This window comes from Eurypyga helias, unplaced genomic scaffold (genome assembly GCF_000690775.1).
Source record: "Eurypyga helias isolate BGI_N326 unplaced genomic scaffold, ASM69077v1 scaffold8668, whole genome shotgun sequence".
Taxonomy (NCBI): domain Eukaryota; kingdom Metazoa; phylum Chordata; class Aves; order Eurypygiformes; family Eurypygidae; genus Eurypyga; species Eurypyga helias.
In genome coordinates, this window is record NW_010268864.1 from 5,989 (window position 1) to 26,428 (window position 20,440).

The following is a 20,440-nucleotide window of genomic DNA, read 5'->3' on the forward strand; positions in this document are numbered from 1 at the left end:
CAATCTAACCCTCCCCATTTCAATTTAAACCCATTACCCCTTGTCCTGTCACTACAGGCCCTTGTAAAAAGTCTCCTCCCAGCTTCCTTGTAGCCCCTTCAGGTACTGGAAGGCTGCAATAAGGTCTCCCCGGAGCCTTCTCTTCTCCAGGCTGAACAAGCATCCTTGCTTGAAAGAAAATTAGTTTGCTAAAAAGTAAAAGGTCTACTGCTATGAACTTCTTTTTCTGGTAAAGAGATTGTAGTTGGAAAGCCACCAATTTTTACTGCATATGTATTTAAGATGTATAAGCAATGTACACAAATATGGACACCACTACTTGTCCCACTGGCAAGCCTCAGAATAATTATATGGTTAAGTAGTCTTCTTTCAGGCCTGTATTTTATCTATTCGAGTTGGCGTCATTGTATTTTCAGTAACACTCTCATCCATGTTTTTCAAGTCTTCTGAAAACCAGTATAATTACAAAAAAGAAAAGCTTAAAAGTGACAATTCAACCAGAACTTTGCTACTTTGCTCATTAGAGCTTATGCCTATTTTACAAACCTTTATGGAATAGACAGCACAATAAACAAAGAGGAAGTACTTCTATACATAATGAAAAACTGACTCTAGGTGTTTACCTTGGCAACCAGGCTCAGAAGGCATTTGAGGAAGTAATACACATGTTAAAATCTTTTCTCCTGTTTCAGGGTCTGTGTCAGTCTGAAACGTCAGCAAAGGTTGGGACTGGTTATCAGACAACCACAAAGCCTTCAGCTTTAAGGTAGTCAGTGAGAGGGGAAGATACGTAAGCCTAGTTCAAAAAAGAAAAGTAAAAAAGTCAGGGTAATCTCTAGGAGGTTCAATAGATGGTCATGAAGTTGACTCTTGGTATATATCCCTGAGTTTGAATAAACAGGATTGAGATTAATGCCTCTAATAGAAACCACTGCTGTAGTCATCAACTCCAACTACTCTACTCGTAAAAAATCTGCAGCTTAACTTCACACAACAATTCTCTGTAGCTGTGAGTAACAGATAAAACAATGCTGAGCTTTTTCTACTGCAGCAAAATGCCCTGGAAGGCAGGCAGCTGCTTCTGCTCTGGAGCCTTATATATAAACAACTGCCAGAGCAGAAATACCTAAGTGCCTATGAGATAATTATATTGCATAGATGAGATGCCATTTGATTTTCCTCTTCCCCCCCCAACAATTCTCTGTAGCTGTGAGTAACAGATAAAACAATGCTGAGCTTTTTCTACTGCAGCAAAATGCCCTGGAAGGCAGGCAGCTGCTTCTGCTCTGGAGCCTTATATATAAACAACTGCCAGAGCAGAAATACCTAAGTGCCTATGAGATAATTATATTGCATAGATGAGATGCCATTTGATTTTCCTCTTCCCCCCCCAACTTCCTACTAAACAACTGCAATAATTTGCTGGTTTATGCTTCAATCCACTCCTTTTTGCATTTTGGGGTCGGAAGCCTATAAACTAAGATTCATGAGAAGCCACAAGGTCAAACTGGCATTATGTGTTACTTGCACTGCATCTCTAAGACAAGGCACTCAATATAGTGTTACTTGACATTAAGGCTGGTGGTTTCAGCTGAAGCTCTACCAAATTACCTAGATTCTCAGTTTTAAATCAGAAATATACAAATCCAGAGGTTTTGTTTAAAATCCTATCTTTTCCACAGGACCAAAGCAATCCAGAAAAAGGACTTTGAGACAACACTCAATTTATGCTACTTTGGGCCAAAGGGGAAGACTACGTTGACACCTTCAACAGTCATGCCAACACACAAGTCATAATTGGTTTTCTGTTGCTTCATTCTCAGACTTTTTGACATTAGAAAGAATTAAGTAAAAGTAGCAAAAGAAGGCGGCAACACAAAAATCTCCTACCTGTTTCCAGCAACATCCAAGACATGAAGTTCAGCGGCTTGTGCAATTTCAGAAGGAATTCGAGATAATCTGTTGTCACGTACAGAAAAGACGTTAAGACTGCAGCACCCCCCGATCTATATTAGAGAAGAGAAGAAGAAAAAAAAAAAACAAAACACACCGGTCTGGTTTTGGTGCAGCACAACAGTATAAACAAAGGCATGCAGTACGGGTCACATAAGATGTCACAGCGCATTCAAGTTACAATGCCTGCCAGGCACTTCACCCAGAGGTACAGACTGCAAACAAGTGTCAGCTGAAAAGAAGCCTGACCTGAAATGAGTCTGTTGGAGCAGTTTCTTGAACATCTGTATCTGCGAATAATGTACATCTTTACAAATAGGTCAGGTTCTACCCACCTTTTAGAACCTTCCACGCCAGGAAGAGATCCACGCAGGTGCCACTTCGTAGACAGCCCTCACAAAAAATACTGGCTTTAACTTTCAACTTTTTCTAGCTCTATGTCTTACACACTAATTCTTTCTTTCCTCATGGTAACTTCAGATACAAGGCATGGCAAAATGCTAAGTACACCAATCAACTTCCAGCGTTTACTGTTTCCACAAAGAGCAATGAAGAGTTCATAAAAAGCAGATGACTTTGTCAGTAACATCTTTGATGCCCTGTTTTTAGGAGCATTGAATTTCAAGATGATTCCCATGTGAATTGGCTAATTTAATCTAATATCCTCTGTCTTTACCAAGTTATCGGAACATAAGCATCTGCATTCCCCAGCTAATTTACAGGTGCAAAAGATGGGCTTTTTCAGTTTTACCCTTAAAATATCTGTAATATGGATCAAACGTACATGTTTTCAGAAAAATAAACCCTCTGCATTTGATTAAAACACCCAACACATTCCACCTTTTTGTTCCAGATGGCAACTGCTACTCCTATAAACACGGGGATTATTACTTTTAGCAACTTGAAAGCTGCTTCAAGTAACTTTGTTGCTATTCACCAAGGAAACTTACCTTTGTTTGCTTATCATATGGAGCTTCAAAAAGCACTGCTGTTTGTTTACCAGTTCCAAAACTCACCATGAGAAGGGGGGGGAGGGGGGGGGGAAGTTTCCTCTCTTACTTAAAGTATTAGAGGCAAAATATCCCAATGCCTTTTGAAGCTTTCAAGTTAAGCAGACTTGGAACTGAACTATACACAGCAAACCTACTGAAAGATCTTAGTTCAAAAATTAGAGGACTTCCATAGTCACACACATATAAAGAAGATTCTTCTGTCACAATACAGCCAACATGTCACTACACCTTGGTCAGGAGACCCCACATCTGAGCTGAAATTACCCATGTGTTCCAGTTAACTGTCAGATCTGTTGTTGCAAAACCCACAGTTCGGTCTAAACCCAAATTTGAGATTACAGACGAATGCCACAAGCGCTTTCCCACCTGGCAAAGTGAAAAACCATGTCGATTTAACCTCCACTACTTACCAAGGAAAAAGCCATTTTTTAAAAGGATGCAACTGTGACTTAGAAAACAAAACAAACAAATGGTGCGTTTATACCCCACTCACCTTCCTTTGTAGCATAAATGCATTCTAATGGAAGACAGCAGCGATCAGCTGCTCAAGGCTTCTGATTCACAAGCTATTTACAGCTCAAAGTTACAGCACAATTCTCTTGACAAAACAAAATCCGGGATGGTTTCCCTTAAATCACTGCACTCTAAGATGCAGCTACTTCAGAAGAGTATCAGTTTTCCCAGCCCCGGGTGTACCCTAGGAGCGGCAACCTTGTTAGCCATCTCAGCTCGTGAATCAAATCCCTTCAAAACCAGTTGCTCAAATCGTGAGCAGACATTTCTTAGTGCAATAATTCTGCTATTCACTTTACAGCATGTACAGATTCTTAAATGTTGTGCCTTGGCACATTCGCAGAATACAGTGGCACATAGAAAAAAAAATATATATACACACACACTAAGTGTCTAATTGGTGTATCTAAAATGAGGAGCTGTGAAAAGCAAGAGATACACTTAGTGAATGCTGATGAGCTGGCAAGTGACGCCCTAACTGTTCGCTTTTCCATGAATGAAGTTTGCATTACTCTGTCTTGGAGCATGGAGATTCAAACAGTTTAGCCAAACAAACAAAGGAAAGCCATGCAGCCCTGATGAAACCCAAACTTCTATACTTTTGACAATGGGAAAATGCAGCAGTGGAACTGGCCAGCCTGAGTCATCATGCATTTAAAGCTGTTTAATGAAAGGTAATAGTAGAACCGTGGACTGAGTAATACTTACAGGGTTATCAATTTACCTGACCCATTATTTTCCAAGCGGCTAACAATTAAGAAAATACAAGAGATGTTCAATTTATTTTTCTTTACCCACACTGGACAAGAGCATGCCAACAAATGGAGACAGAACACACATTCTTCTACTGCCAAAAAGGGTTAGAACACCTACGTTATTTTAACTTTGCCCTATCAATCAACAGGCAATTGAAAGTTTTCGTTTCATTCAGAGGTAGTGAAGACCTTTTTTTTTTTTTTGGTAGGGTAGTGGGAGGGAGATAACAGACAGATACTACATTTTTTAATGAAACTTCTTAGAGAATGCAGGCAGCATCTAACAAGCAGCATCGGGTGAGATATCACAGAGAAAAAAGATAAGCTGACAGTTAAAAAAAAAAAATCTTTGTCATTATAAAAAAAAACCCAGCACCCACTCAGCAGTACAGAAAGACATCAGGTCCAACATTTGAAAACCTAAACACGAAGTGGTACCACTGAGGCACAGTGCACACACGCAACGGCATGCTGAAAGGAAAACACCGCGGTGAGCACTGTGAAGTAACACGGTATCAGAACGTCACTGCTTTGGCTGAGAGTCGTTAACTGACAAAGAGCCATGCTTTCCAAGGGTTTGATCACATGCTCACAACAGACTTTGCCAAACCCCCACATCGGCACCAAGCACACCGTTGAGACCACAAGCCCATTTAACAGCTAGCACACAGCTCATGTCGAGCACAGACTCCAGTTAATGGGGACAAGCACGTGCTGTAGTCCTAGGCACACCAGTAACTGTTCCAGAGGCTGGAGGCTTTAAGAAGCCCTCACGTTCGTCTGTAGTGATCCAGACATCAGGAAAAGGGTCTCAAATGAAGCGTACGTGTCTAAGATTTATTTCATTCTAGCAACTGTAATTTAAGGTTATTCGCTTGTCTCACCACAGTGCCTCCAAAGAACACTCAGCCTAGATAAGAAACTAAAACAAAACCACAAACACACACCCCAGACATCAATCAGGCAGAAAATGACCCTTACTATGAAGCGCTAATTTTGAGATCACTAATTTTACATTATTGTGAAGTCTGAACAAAACTGCTTATTTGCATTCAGGCGGACTTGCTCCAGATGATGAGCGTCGCTAGGACCCTTCTGGGTTCCACACAGAACTCTACCCCTGTGGAGGATTTTTTTTGCTATTTTCTTCTGTCTCAGTCTGAGGCACATCTTTCTAACAGCCACCTTGTTCTGGAGAAGCACACGTAGGGAGGATGCCAGCTTGCCTGCTAAAACTCCCTTGTCTGTTCTGATCATGACCAGTGTTCACCACTTCAGCCTCCTCCTTCTCTGACATCCACATACCCACTGCCGGTCCCTCTTAAACACTCCCCCAGAACTGCTAGTCTTACAACATCTCTGCTGATGTTTCTGATGACAGCAGACAGGCTGTTGTTCTGACACCTGCCTCAGTTGTGTATTTTTGATCACTCAACTTTTACTGCACTTCTCTTACAATAACCTGGTGGTTGCTATTTGATTTTTCTTGCTGATGACACCGTTGCAGCTTTCTGGAGGTAAACCCACGAGGAGTGTGCAGATTCACCCTGCCCTTCCCAATTAGAGTCCTCCCAAAAACTCCCACCTGCTCCCTCTCTCGAGCCCAGCTGTTGATTACAGTCATTTATCACCACACACCAACTTTCACTGCTAGCACTGGCACATCCTCACATTGTTGGTGCTCTAAAGCCAAAATACAAACTAAAGGCGGAAAATTTAAAAGACCTTCAGGTTACATTATGTTGAATAAGATCTTTCATCTCAGCTTCTGGTAAGTGCTCACAAGCTACGAATCAATTCTGCTGTCCTTGACCAGTTAGCACTTTTCACACAGGTATAAGCAATGCAAAAAAATCCCAACCTTACGACAAACACAATAATTATTCTTTAGCATGTGAATAGTTAAAGTCCAGTGACACATCTCTCTTACTCAACTCTCAATACAGCTGTCAGCATCAAGAACTCTCACTAGGTTTATACAACTCCGATAAATATATTGGGAATTTAAATACAGTTCTGAGTGCGTAGTAAAATCTTTTCCAGGGTGTCATAACCAAAATTGTTTGGATTCGAAGTAAATAATGTCAGAATTTTCCCTGGCCCCAGATAAAACAGATTAATTCTTAAACTGCAAGCACAGAATACATTAAGAGGTGGAAGACACTTTCCAGTTCACCATTACTAGCTATTATTTAGTTATTAACTTCAAATTGGCTAGGAAAATCTTTGACAAACTCACTTCAACACCCCCTGCACCACTGGTGAAAAGTATGGGAGGAGGACAGCAAGAAAGCTTCTCTGCCCTCTGACTCAAGACAAGTTTTCCTGCATTTTTCCTTAGTGCCTTTTTTCCCTTTGAGACACATAAACACATACTTTTACACAAATGAGGGAAGGGACAGAACTTAGGAAGTTAAAACCAGAAACAAAGTGACCCAAACTTGTTTAAAAAAAAAAAATATGTAAAAAGCACAGTTATTGAAAACAAAACAAAAACAAAACAACCAAAACCCTGCAGTTTTACCTACTGTAGTAATAATTCTCACAATACACTTCAGGGCCAGGAAGGACACATTACCAGATCTCTGCAGGTTGTAGAGACTCATTAACAAAAGCACATGAACTGGAAAACATTCCAAGGAGGTTATTTATGCAAGTGCCAAAATCAACACACCAGTTTCACCAGCGTTCCAGTGCCAGGGTGGGATTTCAATACCAAAGAGTCACCAGGCAGGTCTTTCAAGTTTAAGGGGAAAAACATTTGTAACTATGAACAGGTTTAGACATCCTCAGTTCTTGCCGAAGTCTGTTTCACCACTCGGTCGAGTGAGAGAGGGATCGAGCTGCAAGATGAGATACTGAAGATGAAATCTGTCAGTGACTCAAGGCTTGGCCATACATTCAGCTGTTCCATGTTTTACCTTATATATCAGCACCAGGTACAGAACCTTTGAACCAGGAAAGTTTGAAGGGGTATTTGCATTATAAACTCCTCAAATAATCCTAAATCAAGAAATCTTACACAAAAAACGTAGAGACTGGTTTTACAAGTGTGCATTGAAACGTTTGCCCGGTTGACCCAAAACTCAATCCTACTAAACTGCTAAAAAAACAAACAAAACAACCCCAAAGCACCTACCCCCCCCCAAAAACAAACAAAATACCAACCCAAACCTACCCACCACGATAAAAAAAGCTAGAACTCAGATTAGTTTACCAGGTTATATTAGAGCAGGCACATCCTTTCTGCCACCCTATCTATAAAAGCTCTCTTTGCTACAGAAATAATTCTTGTGGGGGAGGACTGAGACACCACCAGGTAGATACAATATTGGTTGCACGTACTCTTCTCCCTAGTAGAGTTCCATTTTTCCTATACACTTCGTCCCTCTCCAACAGAAACCTGTAAAGGCCTGACCCACACCCATTTCTTGTAAGGATGAAGACCACAAATACACAGCTGCTCTCACACTCTCTGCAAGGCAGAGGAAGAATGAGAGAAAGTAGGAAGGAAAAGAGAGAAAGGAAAAGTAGGGAAGACACTGAGCCAGTGTATCCGCAGTGCATACTCCTGCATCTGACACTGCTCCTGTGAAGGGGGAAATCAGCGTGCAGGTGCTGATACTGATTGACATGCAAAGGTCTGAGACCCCAGTCTTCACCATACTACCTCAGGAGATGTCTTAAGGAACACGCAGCAGACAGGAGTGTTGAAAATGACTGCTGTCAGAAGCTCATGTCTGGTTTTAAATATTGATCAGTCAGAGATGAAAACAAATGGAAAAAGTGGTAAGCTTTTCTACTGCCAAGCAGAATCATCCAACAGACCAAAAAGGGTGACACATTTTTTTCAGTCTTCCTTAAATGAATACAATACCAAATGCATTGTTATTTTCCAAGTCGGTAATGATGAGAGGGAAAATGGAAATTGAGTATTTCACAAAGACACCACATTGTTTCTCTTTAACATCCAAACAGAAACTCAGAATCGGGATCTTTGCCATTATCAGCACCCCTGAAGCTGCTCCTGTGGATGCTTGGCGTAACAGCAAACAGTACTTGTTATACCTGCACACTCCTTACGCAGAAGATTTTGCTTTGAGAGCTGTGAAATGTGACTCTTCACTGAATTCTTCTGAATTCTAACCAGAGGACTTGTATTACAGAAATGTTTGTGTCTGGTTTAAAGAAAAAAGCCACTGGTTACGAAAAATGCTACACAAAAAAACCTGCAGCTCCGGGAACAGACGAAACATGAGCAGGGAGCAGCTTTCTTACTGCTTTCAAAACTAGCATCTACAATCTAAAGACAATCTAAAAACTTTGAAGGAAAACTGTTTTACTGCACAGCCTAAGCACAAGGAACTGAAACTGCAAAGTCTTGTTAGCTAGATGGTAGGTTCTGCAGTACTTGCACATTAACAGTATTTTTGAGACAAACCACTGCATCAGTTGGTTATGCTTTCTATTTGTGGCCATTACCAGCCTGGAACTCAAATCCACCAGTCTAGAGGGTGGATATGACCCTTCAGTTGGAGAGAGACTGACTTCCTTTAAAGATAAAAAAAGAATTTTAAAAATCCACAGAGCAAAACATACTTTAATGAAACACTCTGGAAATCTCACGCTAAATGTAATTTCAAAGTGTTTGCTCTAATGAGAAAGATACACACATAGGTGTGGGGACAAACCTTTGCAGGAAAGAAAAAAGCCTGTTTCAAAGAAGTGGATGCCAAGGAGCTCCACTTCCTCTGTTTCTTTGCCAAGCTCCTTGGGAACCACTCTCTCCCATCTGTATTTCCTGAACCATCTACGACTCCCCAGCTCACCTCATCTGAGATACATACCACCTTCCACTTCCTCACCACCTGCCTTCTCCCAGCACAGACTCATCCCTGACTTTAACCCACCCCTTGTGCAGGTGTCTTCACTCTCTCTCAGGTGCACTAATGTTCTCCACGCACGTTCGTGTTCTTCACTTCACCCTTCCATATCCCCAACTCCTTCACCAGCTGAGCAACACTTTCCACCTCCAAAATCCATTTCTGGTCCCAAGCCTCCAGTTTCTTGCCCGGCATCCACTCCTTTATTGTTCTGCGCCAAGCCCTTCTCCCTGTTGTTCCCCCCAAACAAACATACTCCATACCCACCCTGCTTTACCTGCTTCTGAACCTGAGCCTCCTCTTCTCACCTGCTCCTGTCCCTGCTCCTTCCCAGACATGCTGCTCACCCTCATGCACCATCTCCAATACTTCATTAACTAAGAAAAATGCTTATACACTCCATAAGCTACTAATGGCCAATCTGGAAATAAACTTTATCAGTAAAACCTTACAAGCTGTAACAAACTCAGATCAATTCTGCTTAAAGGCAAACTAGACACAAAACTCTATGGGTTTCAGGTACAGATAGTTTAGGACACCTGCAAAATGTAGTATATTATTTGTAAAGACATGGAAAGTTTTCTGCTGAATGAGCACAAGATCGGAATTGTCATTACATGCCAGCCCAGAAACACGGTTTTCCCAAGGTCCTGCCTCTTGCTAGCATTTATGCAACCAAACTGGGTACATCCTCTGCAATTTTATGTTCATAAGCAGCAGCACCTCTGCAGAGGAGACACTGTCCTGCTAGAGGAGTCGCATACTTACATCTTCTCTTCCCTCCCACATCGAACCTACAGTCACAAGCCAATCTGTAAAGGTGCAATTATGGGCTATCGTGGAGCCACAATCAGGTGACCGACCTGTGGCAGCTCAGACGTGAGCCACTGGAATTGCTGCTGCCAGTGCCACACAGCAGCATCCTCTGCCCCTGCTCTATCCCCCCTCTTCAGACCATCATCTCTCCCCCATGACCCCGTTCCCAGCCACTTTGCTTCCTCTCCACACCTCCTCCTCAAGCTGTCCAAGCTCCATAAGTCAGCGGGCCTGAGCAAAAAAATGTGCACTCACTAGCCAAAGCTGATACTCCTCTCAGTTTCTACCCATCAGCTGCCACGGGCTCCTGAAACGACTGAGAGTGGTGAACAAAAGCTGAGTCATGTTAGAAAACAAAACCTCTGAGTCACGTTAGAAACAGACGGGATGATTAAGGGGGAGAACTACTTGGACAAAAATTACAAAGAAACAGCAGTGCAGAAAGAAACAACTCACAGTCCTGTGCTCCAATCACGGACTGCTGCTTCCACTCACCTCTTTCCAGAATTTACTGCTGAACTGAACTCGTAAGGCCTTCACTGTACTTAGTTTCACAACAGAAATTCTAGCCTCATTTCATCCCACATACTGTTACGATACACAAGAAGTCCTAGTGATCACAGCTGTAAGATTTGAGGTATTGGTGATCTCGGTCACGTCAGGTCCTCATATCTAAAGGCAAAAGTAGTCCCGGGATTTCTAAAGCCAGGAAGACTGTTAAAACAGTCTCTGAATCATTCACAGAATATGAAACCTTCCCTTTGCACACTGATGTTTAAATGCATTCACCCTAACAGAACTCCCAGTCTTCAAATCGTGCTGGACCTGACACCCACACTGGGAATTACTAGTTACAACCTAATTAGATCCGAGCCTTCTTGTTCAACTACAAAGACATTCTGCACTTCCAAGCCACCAGATCACCACAGCTGCTGTTCAGATTTATGCGGTTCAGATCTAACTGACGTTACTGGTTGTGACTGGTTTGGGAAGAATACCCAGTGGATCAAAGCTGCCCGCTACTTCTTATAGGCATTCGAAATCAAGAGTTTTCTGTTTGTATAGTCACATCTGTGAGAGTTAATTGCATAAAACTTACCTCTTTGGGTAAAGATGTTAATTTGTTTCTATCAGCATTCAAATTGTTCAGCTTCTTCAGTTTTCCGATGCTCTTGGGCAATGACTGTGCCAACGAAAACAAAGTAATAGGCAAACAGAATTTTTAAATTCAGAGTCAGAACAAAACTTATCTCAATTTAAAATTAATTAATTTTTATAGATTTAATAGACTTATTTATAGATTTAATAGATTATTTAATTTAACATATTTTATTTAATAGAATTAATACAGATCCATTTTCAAAATTGGAGGGTAGTTAACCCTTGTTACTACCAGGCCTTCCAAAGGAGAATCAAGGTCTTATCTTGCAGAAGAAATGTTCAGGATTGTCAGTTTCTAATACAAATTCACTCATGAGTTACATCTGCACTAAGAGGATAGATGCACAAGAGCTGTGTGCTGAATCTTGCGTGCAGAATGTCCACAATATCCAACTTTAGGCTCCCTAAATAGCTAATTGAGAGGCAAGCTTCTAAGTTAGGTGCTGTGAACTGACCTCTGGAGAAGCAGCTTTCCAACAGGCTTAAGCTCCTAACTCAACCAAGCACCAACCTAACTTAAGAAATGTTCAAACCTTATAATTTTTATAAACACTTCTGCTTTCCAAGTGTCTGTGACACATGAAGGCAGTTTCAAAATAATGGAAGGAAACACCTAATGGAAGGATGTCCAAGATTTTATTTTAACTGACCACATACCAAGTTTAACACCCGGCTGGAGTAGATCAGCAGAGCAATGAACAGTACAACAGCACCTCTGCTGCATGTGGGGCTTCTATTCAGTTTCAGCAAGTCTGATCCAGATAATGCACAGCAAAACTTGGCAATAATGCAACATGGCACAAACTCCACATTAAAACCATGACAAAGTAAGCAATACCTACACTCCATGTGCTCCAATTCCCTTACTGGTCATGAAAGATTCAAGAGTGAATATGTAATTGGTTAAGCCTTTGGAAGGGTGGATTGTTACTACACACAACTTGATCTCCAGCATTCATTTAACAGGTAAGGAATAAGATGCATTTAAAGGAAACTTGCTGCTTAGCAGTAGCAAGGGTGAGTAACCTCATGAGCTAAGTGATTCATCACTTACCGTCAGCCATTTGAGAAGCCGTGACCATGCTTACCTGCAACTGGTTTTCTGTTAGAACGAGTTCAGTAAGGCTTTCGCAGTCTCCAATTGAATCTGTTAGCTGAATAAGTTTGTTCTGATCCACCTTCAGAATGGAGAGCCTCCTCAATTTTCCTGGACAGAAAGAACAACACCTTTGTTTAGCTTATTATCCTCTGACACCTGCTTTAATTACAGAAAATTTTACTGCCGCAAAACCTTTAGAAATCCTCTAGCACAATGTGGTTTTGTGGGTTTTTTCTAGATTTGAAAAAGAACTCAAGAACTGCTATGCTTGGCGCTTGCACTATTTTTGCAAGTTTATAACATCACTGAATTCCCATTCAATAGAAACGTTCATATGCAATATTTAAGCATATTAAATTGTATTGCAGTTGCAATTGTACCCCAGATAAATGCCAAGGATGTGTCTACCCAAAGGCTTATATCCAGGAGAAAATTACCTATTTTATTCCTCAATTATACAGTGTTTATTAATAAAGAAGCATTCAGAAGATCGCCTACGCCTACTGAACCACAGCAAGAAAGACCTGCACTGAAGTGACAGCCCAAACCCAAACAGGATCAAGGTCTCTTTGCCTTAACACAGAACCCAATTAGTCAGAGATAAAACCCAAGTTTATTTCTTAGAATGGAAATCAAACTTCTCTAAAGTTTGTCTCCCCAGGAAGGACAAAATACTATGTCAGTTCAGAAGGCTCACCTTGTTCTGCTCTGTGGTGCAAAGCAGAGCTGACCCAAGCAGAGCCCAAATTCAGGAGACATTCCTAGCTGCTGACACCTCCCTGCCCATCCCCACATGGTCCAAAACAGCTGTAAGAAGCTGGCATATCAAATTCACAGACAATGCTAAATCAATAAAGAGATGGCTGACACACAGGAAGATAGCACCCTGAGCAGAAACCTGAGGTTGTGCATGGAGAAGTGCAGCGTTCCACACCTGGGCAGAATAAATCCATGCACCAGTACAGGCTGGGAAGTGACAGGGTGTACAAAAGCCCTGCTGGAAAGGATCTAGGGGCTATGGTGGGCACCAGGCTGAATATGAACTAGCAGTGAAATTAAGTAAACACTGGCTGGACCACATTAGGAGGATTATGGCCAACAGATCAATAGAAGTTACTATATCCCATCTACTTGGCACCAGCAAGGTCACACCCATAAAATCATGCTCAGTTTCATGTCCTGTTCTGTATTCCCCCCGACTCCCCAGTTCAAGCGAGATGTTGATGGGGGTGCAGTACAAAGCTACCGAGATGACCAGGGCACATGTGAGCTGAGGCTGAGAGAGCTGGCTTTGTTGACTCCCACAAAGAGGCAGCCAAGGAGGTATTGAGGAACAGCCCAAAAACACCTGAAGGGCAGTTACAGAGATGACAGAGCCAAAGTCTTCTCCACAGCAGCAGGCAAGGCAGCAAGGGCCACAAATCGAAGCGCGGGGAGTCCCAGATGGACACCTGGAGAAGCTGCCACACTGGGAGGGTGCGCAGCAGGCTGACTGGGGGTGCTGGAGCCACCTCTGTTTGGGGCTTCAGAGACTTGGTGAGACACAGCCACAGCTGATCTGACCTGGTGGGGTTGGGGAGAGCCCTGCTTCAAGCGCTCTACAGATCCACCAATCCAGCCAATGATGAGGTGACAAGCAGAGCCCCTCCTAGTAGCTTCAACAGAGATCAGCAAGGTTCACTTCAACCACAATACCAGATTTTCTCCATTTCACATAGTAAGTTCCAGTATTACACAAAAGGAGTAAGTATTGTAACTCTACCCAATTTTCCAAACAAAACTAAGCTATTATATTCACGTAAGTAGCAATTTCTGGGTGGGTTTATTTTTGTTTGGTTTGGCTTTTTTTTCTTTTTTAACAAAATTACATCTGGGAAATGTTATAAAATGCACATGCAAACCAGGCCTGACCTGAATCGGCCTGGCCCTTTGCAACCGCTTTCCCCAGCAAAGGATGAGGATTCTGGAGAAGCAGTAGCTCCCCTTGTTCATGAGCTGGTGTTACAGACAAGCTCGTTTCTGGCAGGCTGCACAGGCCTTTGAGAAGATACAGCTCCGTATCTGACGTACAACAGCTGTACTGGCCAGCTCAGGGCTGCTACTACTCTACCAAACACACACTACCCAACTGTAGGACACACAGTAGTCAACTCCACTCCCTCAAGTTTAACTGCTAGAAAAACATTTCTCTTTTCTTAGGCTCATATAGCATATGGATGGAGGGGGCGGGTCTGTCCATTCTTTTCCCACATTCCTGGTTAAATCACATTCACAAATCCTCCTACCCCTACACCTTTATTGGGGGGGGGCGCGGTGGAAAAAAAAAAAAATCTTGGCCAGGAGAAGGTACACACTTGCAACGTGACACCTTCTTGCAAAACAGCTGATAAGTAGTAGAGAAACAATGCCACACTGACTCCTTGTCACAACTACTGCAGGGGTAAAAACATTAACCTTAAAAAAGGCACTGGTAACGCTTCAGGAAACATTCTTCTGTTATTAAACCTGATTTCAGGGGTCAGACACACAAAGGTTATCGTTTGGATGCTCAAGGGTGAGGAGTAATGTGGTGAAGCTGGAATAGCCTTCCACTGGGTTCAGCGTAGAAATAGTCACATTGAACTGATGAATTACACATCCCCACTAAAAAGGGTGTATTTCTTTATAGAGATACTGTCAGTCAGTCTTAGCAAGTGACCTACAGCATGTTACAAGCTAGAATTTTACAATGTTGAAGAGTTATGACGGTGACGTGGACACGGTAGGAACAGAGAGGGTATATCAACTCTTCTTTTGTTCGGGTAGGTAACAAGTGAAGACCAAAAAAGGACTACAAGGTAGTCATTACACAGACAGTTAAAATGCAAAATTAATAGAGCTATGCATTTCATACTAAGAAAAAAAAAGAAAAAAGGCTGAGAGAAGCTCATCTCTCACACTGAAAGACTTCAAAAGACTTGGAAACAAATTACTTCCAATTTACAGTGGATTAAATGGTGCTCTGTGATAGCATTCACCTTGTACTTACCAATGCCATCAGGTAAGACCTGAAGTAAATTCTGAGAAACAAGCAAGTCTGTTAAAGAAGTCAGGCCACTAATTTCTTCAGGAAGGCATTCCAATTTATTTTCAGAAACATCCAGACAAAGCAGGTTTTTCAGGTTTCCTACTTCCTGCAACGCAAGACAAAAAAAATGTAAGTCATGCCCAAACATGTAACAAAGCAATTTGAAAAATGTACCATCGCAATGAAATTCCGGAAAGAAAAACAATTCTCTGTGACCTCTAAATTGACCATTCTTTGTATGACCTCTAAATGCAGAAAACAAGTAAATAATTACATTTTATGTATGATAAACCAACCAAGTGATCCAGTCACAGTTACTTACTCTAACTATTAAGACTGCCTTCGGTAGTGAGACAAGGTATGCTGAGCAGACCCAGACAAACACCAGCCAAAACTGGAGTTTTCCTCACGTAAAGACTGCAAAGTTGTTTTTTCAGAACTACATATTATCAGACTCCACGTAATTAAAAGTCTGCCCCTCCCAATTAACCCTAGGCAAATTAGGATTAGTGTCTCCTGGTTGATACAGCAACATGTCATGACATCTAGGGATTTCGTATCTTCACATCTCCCAACTGCAACAAATGTAGAAACAGGAATTGGGAGTGTTGCTCTAGCAAGCATATCTGGACTGCCAAGTTATACTGCCATCATCTACAATTATTAATGATTACTTAATTTTTATACACTGCTAATCCACCAATTATCTTAGAAGTCTGTTAGAGAAATACCTTCGTCCCTATTTGCCACCCGAGCACCCTCCCATTCCCCACGCACACAGACACCCCCATACACTCTACAGAACAGTTCTTATTTTAGTCATGTAAATCATCTTTTGGAGAACACAACAGCTGGACCAGAAGTGTCCTTTAGTTTTACATACACGAAATTTTCTTACAGCGACAGCCTTGATCCTAGCTCATGAGATCAGTCCTTCTATTCCAGAAATGTTTGCCTCTCAAGAGGCTCCTTCATTAAACACACACACACACACCCTTTACCCTACAAGTTCATCTTCTGGACATTAGACAAAACACACAATAATAGCCAGCTTCAATAAAAACAGCTGCTGAAGTCACATTTGACCTTTTATGAATGACTACCAGTGTTTAACTGCATTCACGTAAAAAATTATTAGGCCAAGCCAGCAACAAACTCAAAGCAGCCCACTAAACTGTAACTGATTTTCAAGTTATACTGTTGACAATGAGATCAATACAGCAAATAACAGCAAACTGCATGAGGAGCAGGAGAAAACAGGTTTTGACTTGGGTCTAAAGAAAAAAGAGGGAAAAGAAACCATCCCACATGTTATCACAGTTCTTTAAAAAGGGAATTTAGAGTGCTGTAAGCTTTAAGGCCCCTCATCCCATGACTGATGTCAGTCAGGGGATTTGCTTGCATAAATCAAATTTTCTATTTATGGCAACAGTTCTATTATTGTACTTCTCCCAAGCAGTGTCTTTGAATGGAAGAAGATGACTGCAAAAGACCCCAACAATTCACCCTCAAAACTGTCAAAACTGAAGTTTAGATAGATACAAAAGGCCAGGGTTAGATCAGACAACTAGTGGCTTCCTGATCATTAGGCCACAACGGTAAACATAGCGTCATCCTATAAATTGAACTATGTGCTTATTAGGAAACAAGTCTTGTGTCAAAAACTTAGAATGGTTTGGGTTGGAAGGGACCTTAAAGACCATCTAGTTCCAACCCCCCTGCCATGGGCAGGGACACCTTCCACTAGACCAGGTTGCTCAAAGCCTCATCCAGCCTGGCCTTGAACACTTCCAGGGATGGGGCATCCACAGCTTCTCTGAGCAACCTGTTCCAGTGCCTCACCACCCTCTCTGTGAAGAACTTCTTCCTGATATCTAATCTAAACCTCCTCGCTTTCAATTTGTACCCGTTACCCCTTGTCCTGTCACTACAGGCCCTAATGTTTAAAAGGCAATGTCTGACAACACATGGTATCATGTACAATCACTTGCAGAGGAATTTATTAAGAGAAAACCCTTACACATCCAAAACCAAACCCAGGCAAAGTGAACTGAGAAAACTATTTGGTTCAAAATTACCTCTCTTTAGGTATGCACAAAAAGGTTTTCTTTTAAAAGCATCTTCAAAACAGTATCAGTAGAGTTCATCTTTACCTGAGGTATTTCGGCTAATTGGTTTCCATCCAACCAGAGGTCTTTAAGATTGAAAAGTGCACCAATTGTTTCGGGCTATAACATAAAAAGAAAAATGTTAAGTAGCATAGGAGCTTCAAGTAAAAAGCAAACGGTCACCCTGTAATTACAGCCTGAGTAAACCAATCCCTACTCCAAGCACTATTTAGAGGTACCATGGTTAAATGCAGCAAGGGTGACTGTAAGCATTTGGTAACCCCATCATACAGATTAATTGTTATAGCTTAACAAGCTACCATACTTGACATGCACTAACAAATTGCATGCACACTCTTAATCTACTGCAAATCCAACATTTAATTGAGTCAGCTTAAGGGAGATGACAGATATCTTTTGGTAAATCAATCTGCCACAATGTCAGACACTGCAACCCTCAGCAGTCTGCCTCTCTGCCCTTTCCCAAAGATTCCTACTCCCACCCTGGAAATAGCTGAGCTTTCATCTGTGCTCAGCCCGTCCAGCTCACTACAGAAGCCCATGTGTTCACTGTAACTGCAAGTGCAGACAAGAGTTTGTGCCCTTCCACTCCTTTTTCCTTCTACAGAAAAAGCCTGTGCAGCACTCTCATTTTCTGGAGACCAATTGCAGTTTTTTGGGTAAAGCAATATTGTACTGCACAAGACTACGCAGATACAGGAAGCACCAACTCACTGCCACAATTACCTCCATACATTTTTTTTTCTTCAACTTTGGACATCCGATGACCTATTTTACACATCATTGAGATTGATTAAGACTAACATGCACTTTCAGTGGCATGTTTTCTTACCAAGTGATAAAGTTCATTGTTTCCTAAATCAAGTTCTTCTAGTCGCTGCAGCTGGGCAAGTGATCTGTGAGATAAGTCAGAACAAAACCACATCAGACTAAACCAGCAGAAACCCCATGTATTTGAATGAGCTCATTTCACTGAAACTTGCATTTCAAATTACAATGTATTGTAGACAGACAGTTATTTTACTGGGCATAGACTATTTGCAGCAATATCTTACTGAAAAATATGATTTGGTTTGTCAGTATAACTGGATGCCCATGAAACTTTACACAGTATAGGCAATCAAATCATTATTCTTTATTTTAACCATCAGTCCATTGGGGTGGACAACGCCACATACTTCAATATAGTTGGTTAGATTTATTTCTAGGGGGAATTCACAGTTACACAACTGAATAAAAATTCCCCAGAGTGAGCCCATGTAACAGTGTGACTCAAGACTCAGTAAATCCACCATTTATCTTCTCAGCACAATCTATCCATTTCTGAAATATTTCAGTTTGGATCTGAGGATGCAAAGAGAGGCAAGCCCAAAATGATGCAGAAGAAAAGTTCTCTCAGCATGAACAGACACAGAGGCCCACTCTTCTGCTTCAAAAGCAGTCTGTTGCAGAGCTCTTGCTTACCTTCCCCAAAGCCGCAGCAGCACAAAAAAAAGCAAGACTCATCAGCTATATTACTGACAGTCAGAATTTTCCAGAAGCGATAGAACTGTCAGCATTTGTGAGAGCTTCAATCTGACACCGTATGGCAAAAACTAGCTAGCAATTCATATCTTCTGACCACTGACATTTAAAGTGCCTCGTGGCTCGCAGCTATAAACAGCCGCAACCAAGGTACTGGGTAGATTGACAGAAAAAAGGACCCCAAAGCAACTGGAGAAGAGATTCTGATTAAATTAGGTTAAATCTATTACAGTATCTATTAGATTATCTAAACAAGCAGAGTGGGAGTCATCAAAACTCTTGCAAGAAGCACCCAGGTAGTGAAGGAAGGAAACTCCTTCACTACGGAAAGAAAAGGCTTCTTACGGGCAGACAAAAGGATCCCCAAAATATGAGAGACTCAATTAATCTTACAAAAGATTGCCAATTCCTCTGCCACAATATAGACAGCACAGAGACACCTGGATATCTTTCTTCCCCCAAAATCACAGTGGGTAGAGTCACAGCTGAGACATCAGTAGGCCTAGTTTGTCACCAAGGCTTTGATCTCCAGGTTTTGGAAGCTTGTGGTTACTTAGCCCTGAACATGAATGCGTACTTAAAATGCTATAAAGGTCTGGAGTAGATATTGTCTGAGATCCTATCACCCTACTTTCAGAGTTAGGAAATTTCAGCATGAGAACAACCCAAACCACCACTCCCACTGCTGATGCGCTTGTTCAATACCTGCAGGAAGAAGTGTTCAGTGCCATTTTATTTTATGCAAATATTTTTGTAGAGCAAAACCAACCTACACAGACTGCAGGCTCCTGCTAATAATCACAGAATAGTAGAATCACAGAATGGTTTGGGTTGGAAGGGCCCTTAAAGACCATCTAGTTCCACCCCCCCTGCCATGGGCAGGGACCCCTTCCACTAGACCAGGTTGCTCCAAGCCTCATCCAGCCTGGCCTTGAACACTTCCAGGCATAGGGCATCCACAGCTTCTCTGGGCAACCTGTTCCAGTGCCTCACCACCCTCTCTGTGAAGAACTTCTTCCTGATATCCAATCTAAACCTGCCCTCTTTCAATTTAAACCCGTTCCCCCTTGTCCTGTCACTACAGGCCCTTGTAAACAGTCCGCCCCAGCTTCCTTGTAGCCCCTTCAGGTACTGGAAGGCTGCAATAAGGTCTCCCCGGAGCCTTCTCTTCTCCAGGCTGAACAAGCCCAACTCTCTCAGCCTGTCCCCATCGCAGAGGTGCTCCAGCCCTCTGAGCATCTTCGTGGCCTCCTCTGGACTCTGTAATCAAGTACAACTAGAAGTAATGGGCATAAATAGGTATTGCTGAAAGAAAGCTGTATCTCACAGGTTGTCAACTGGCACTGAATAATTTTTCTAGCTGTCATTCAGTTTTATATGTTAGCAGATTTTAAGAACAAGAACATTTTATGTTAATAAAATCAAACACATGAAATACCACTTACTCAGGTAAATATGTCAGCAAATTTTCTCTAAGTTCCAGTGAAGCCAGGTTATAAAGACTGGAAAAAAAAATAAAATAAACCC

The 20,440-nt window shown here is 41.8% G+C and overlaps 1 protein-coding gene across 1 annotated transcript in view; it reads right to left on the bottom strand.

Moving 5' to 3' along the window:
* The window catches only part of LRRC1 (leucine rich repeat containing 1), a gene marked incomplete at its 5' end in the record, with an annotated part of 43,200 nt that overhangs the window by 4,520 nt on the left and 18,240 nt on the right, over positions 1-20,440 (bottom strand). The window contains 8 exons of the mRNA XM_010157891.1: positions 624-796; positions 1,891-2,006; positions 11,033-11,116; positions 12,183-12,301; positions 15,222-15,366; positions 17,414-17,488; positions 18,222-18,285; positions 20,359-20,415. Coding sequence (XP_010156193.1) covers positions 624-796; positions 1,891-2,006; positions 11,033-11,116; positions 12,183-12,301; positions 15,222-15,366; positions 17,414-17,488; positions 18,222-18,285; positions 20,359-20,415 — 833 coding nt within the window. The remainder of the gene's footprint in view (positions 1-623; positions 797-1,890; positions 2,007-11,032; positions 11,117-12,182; positions 12,302-15,221; positions 15,367-17,413; positions 17,489-18,221; positions 18,286-20,358; positions 20,416-20,440) is intronic.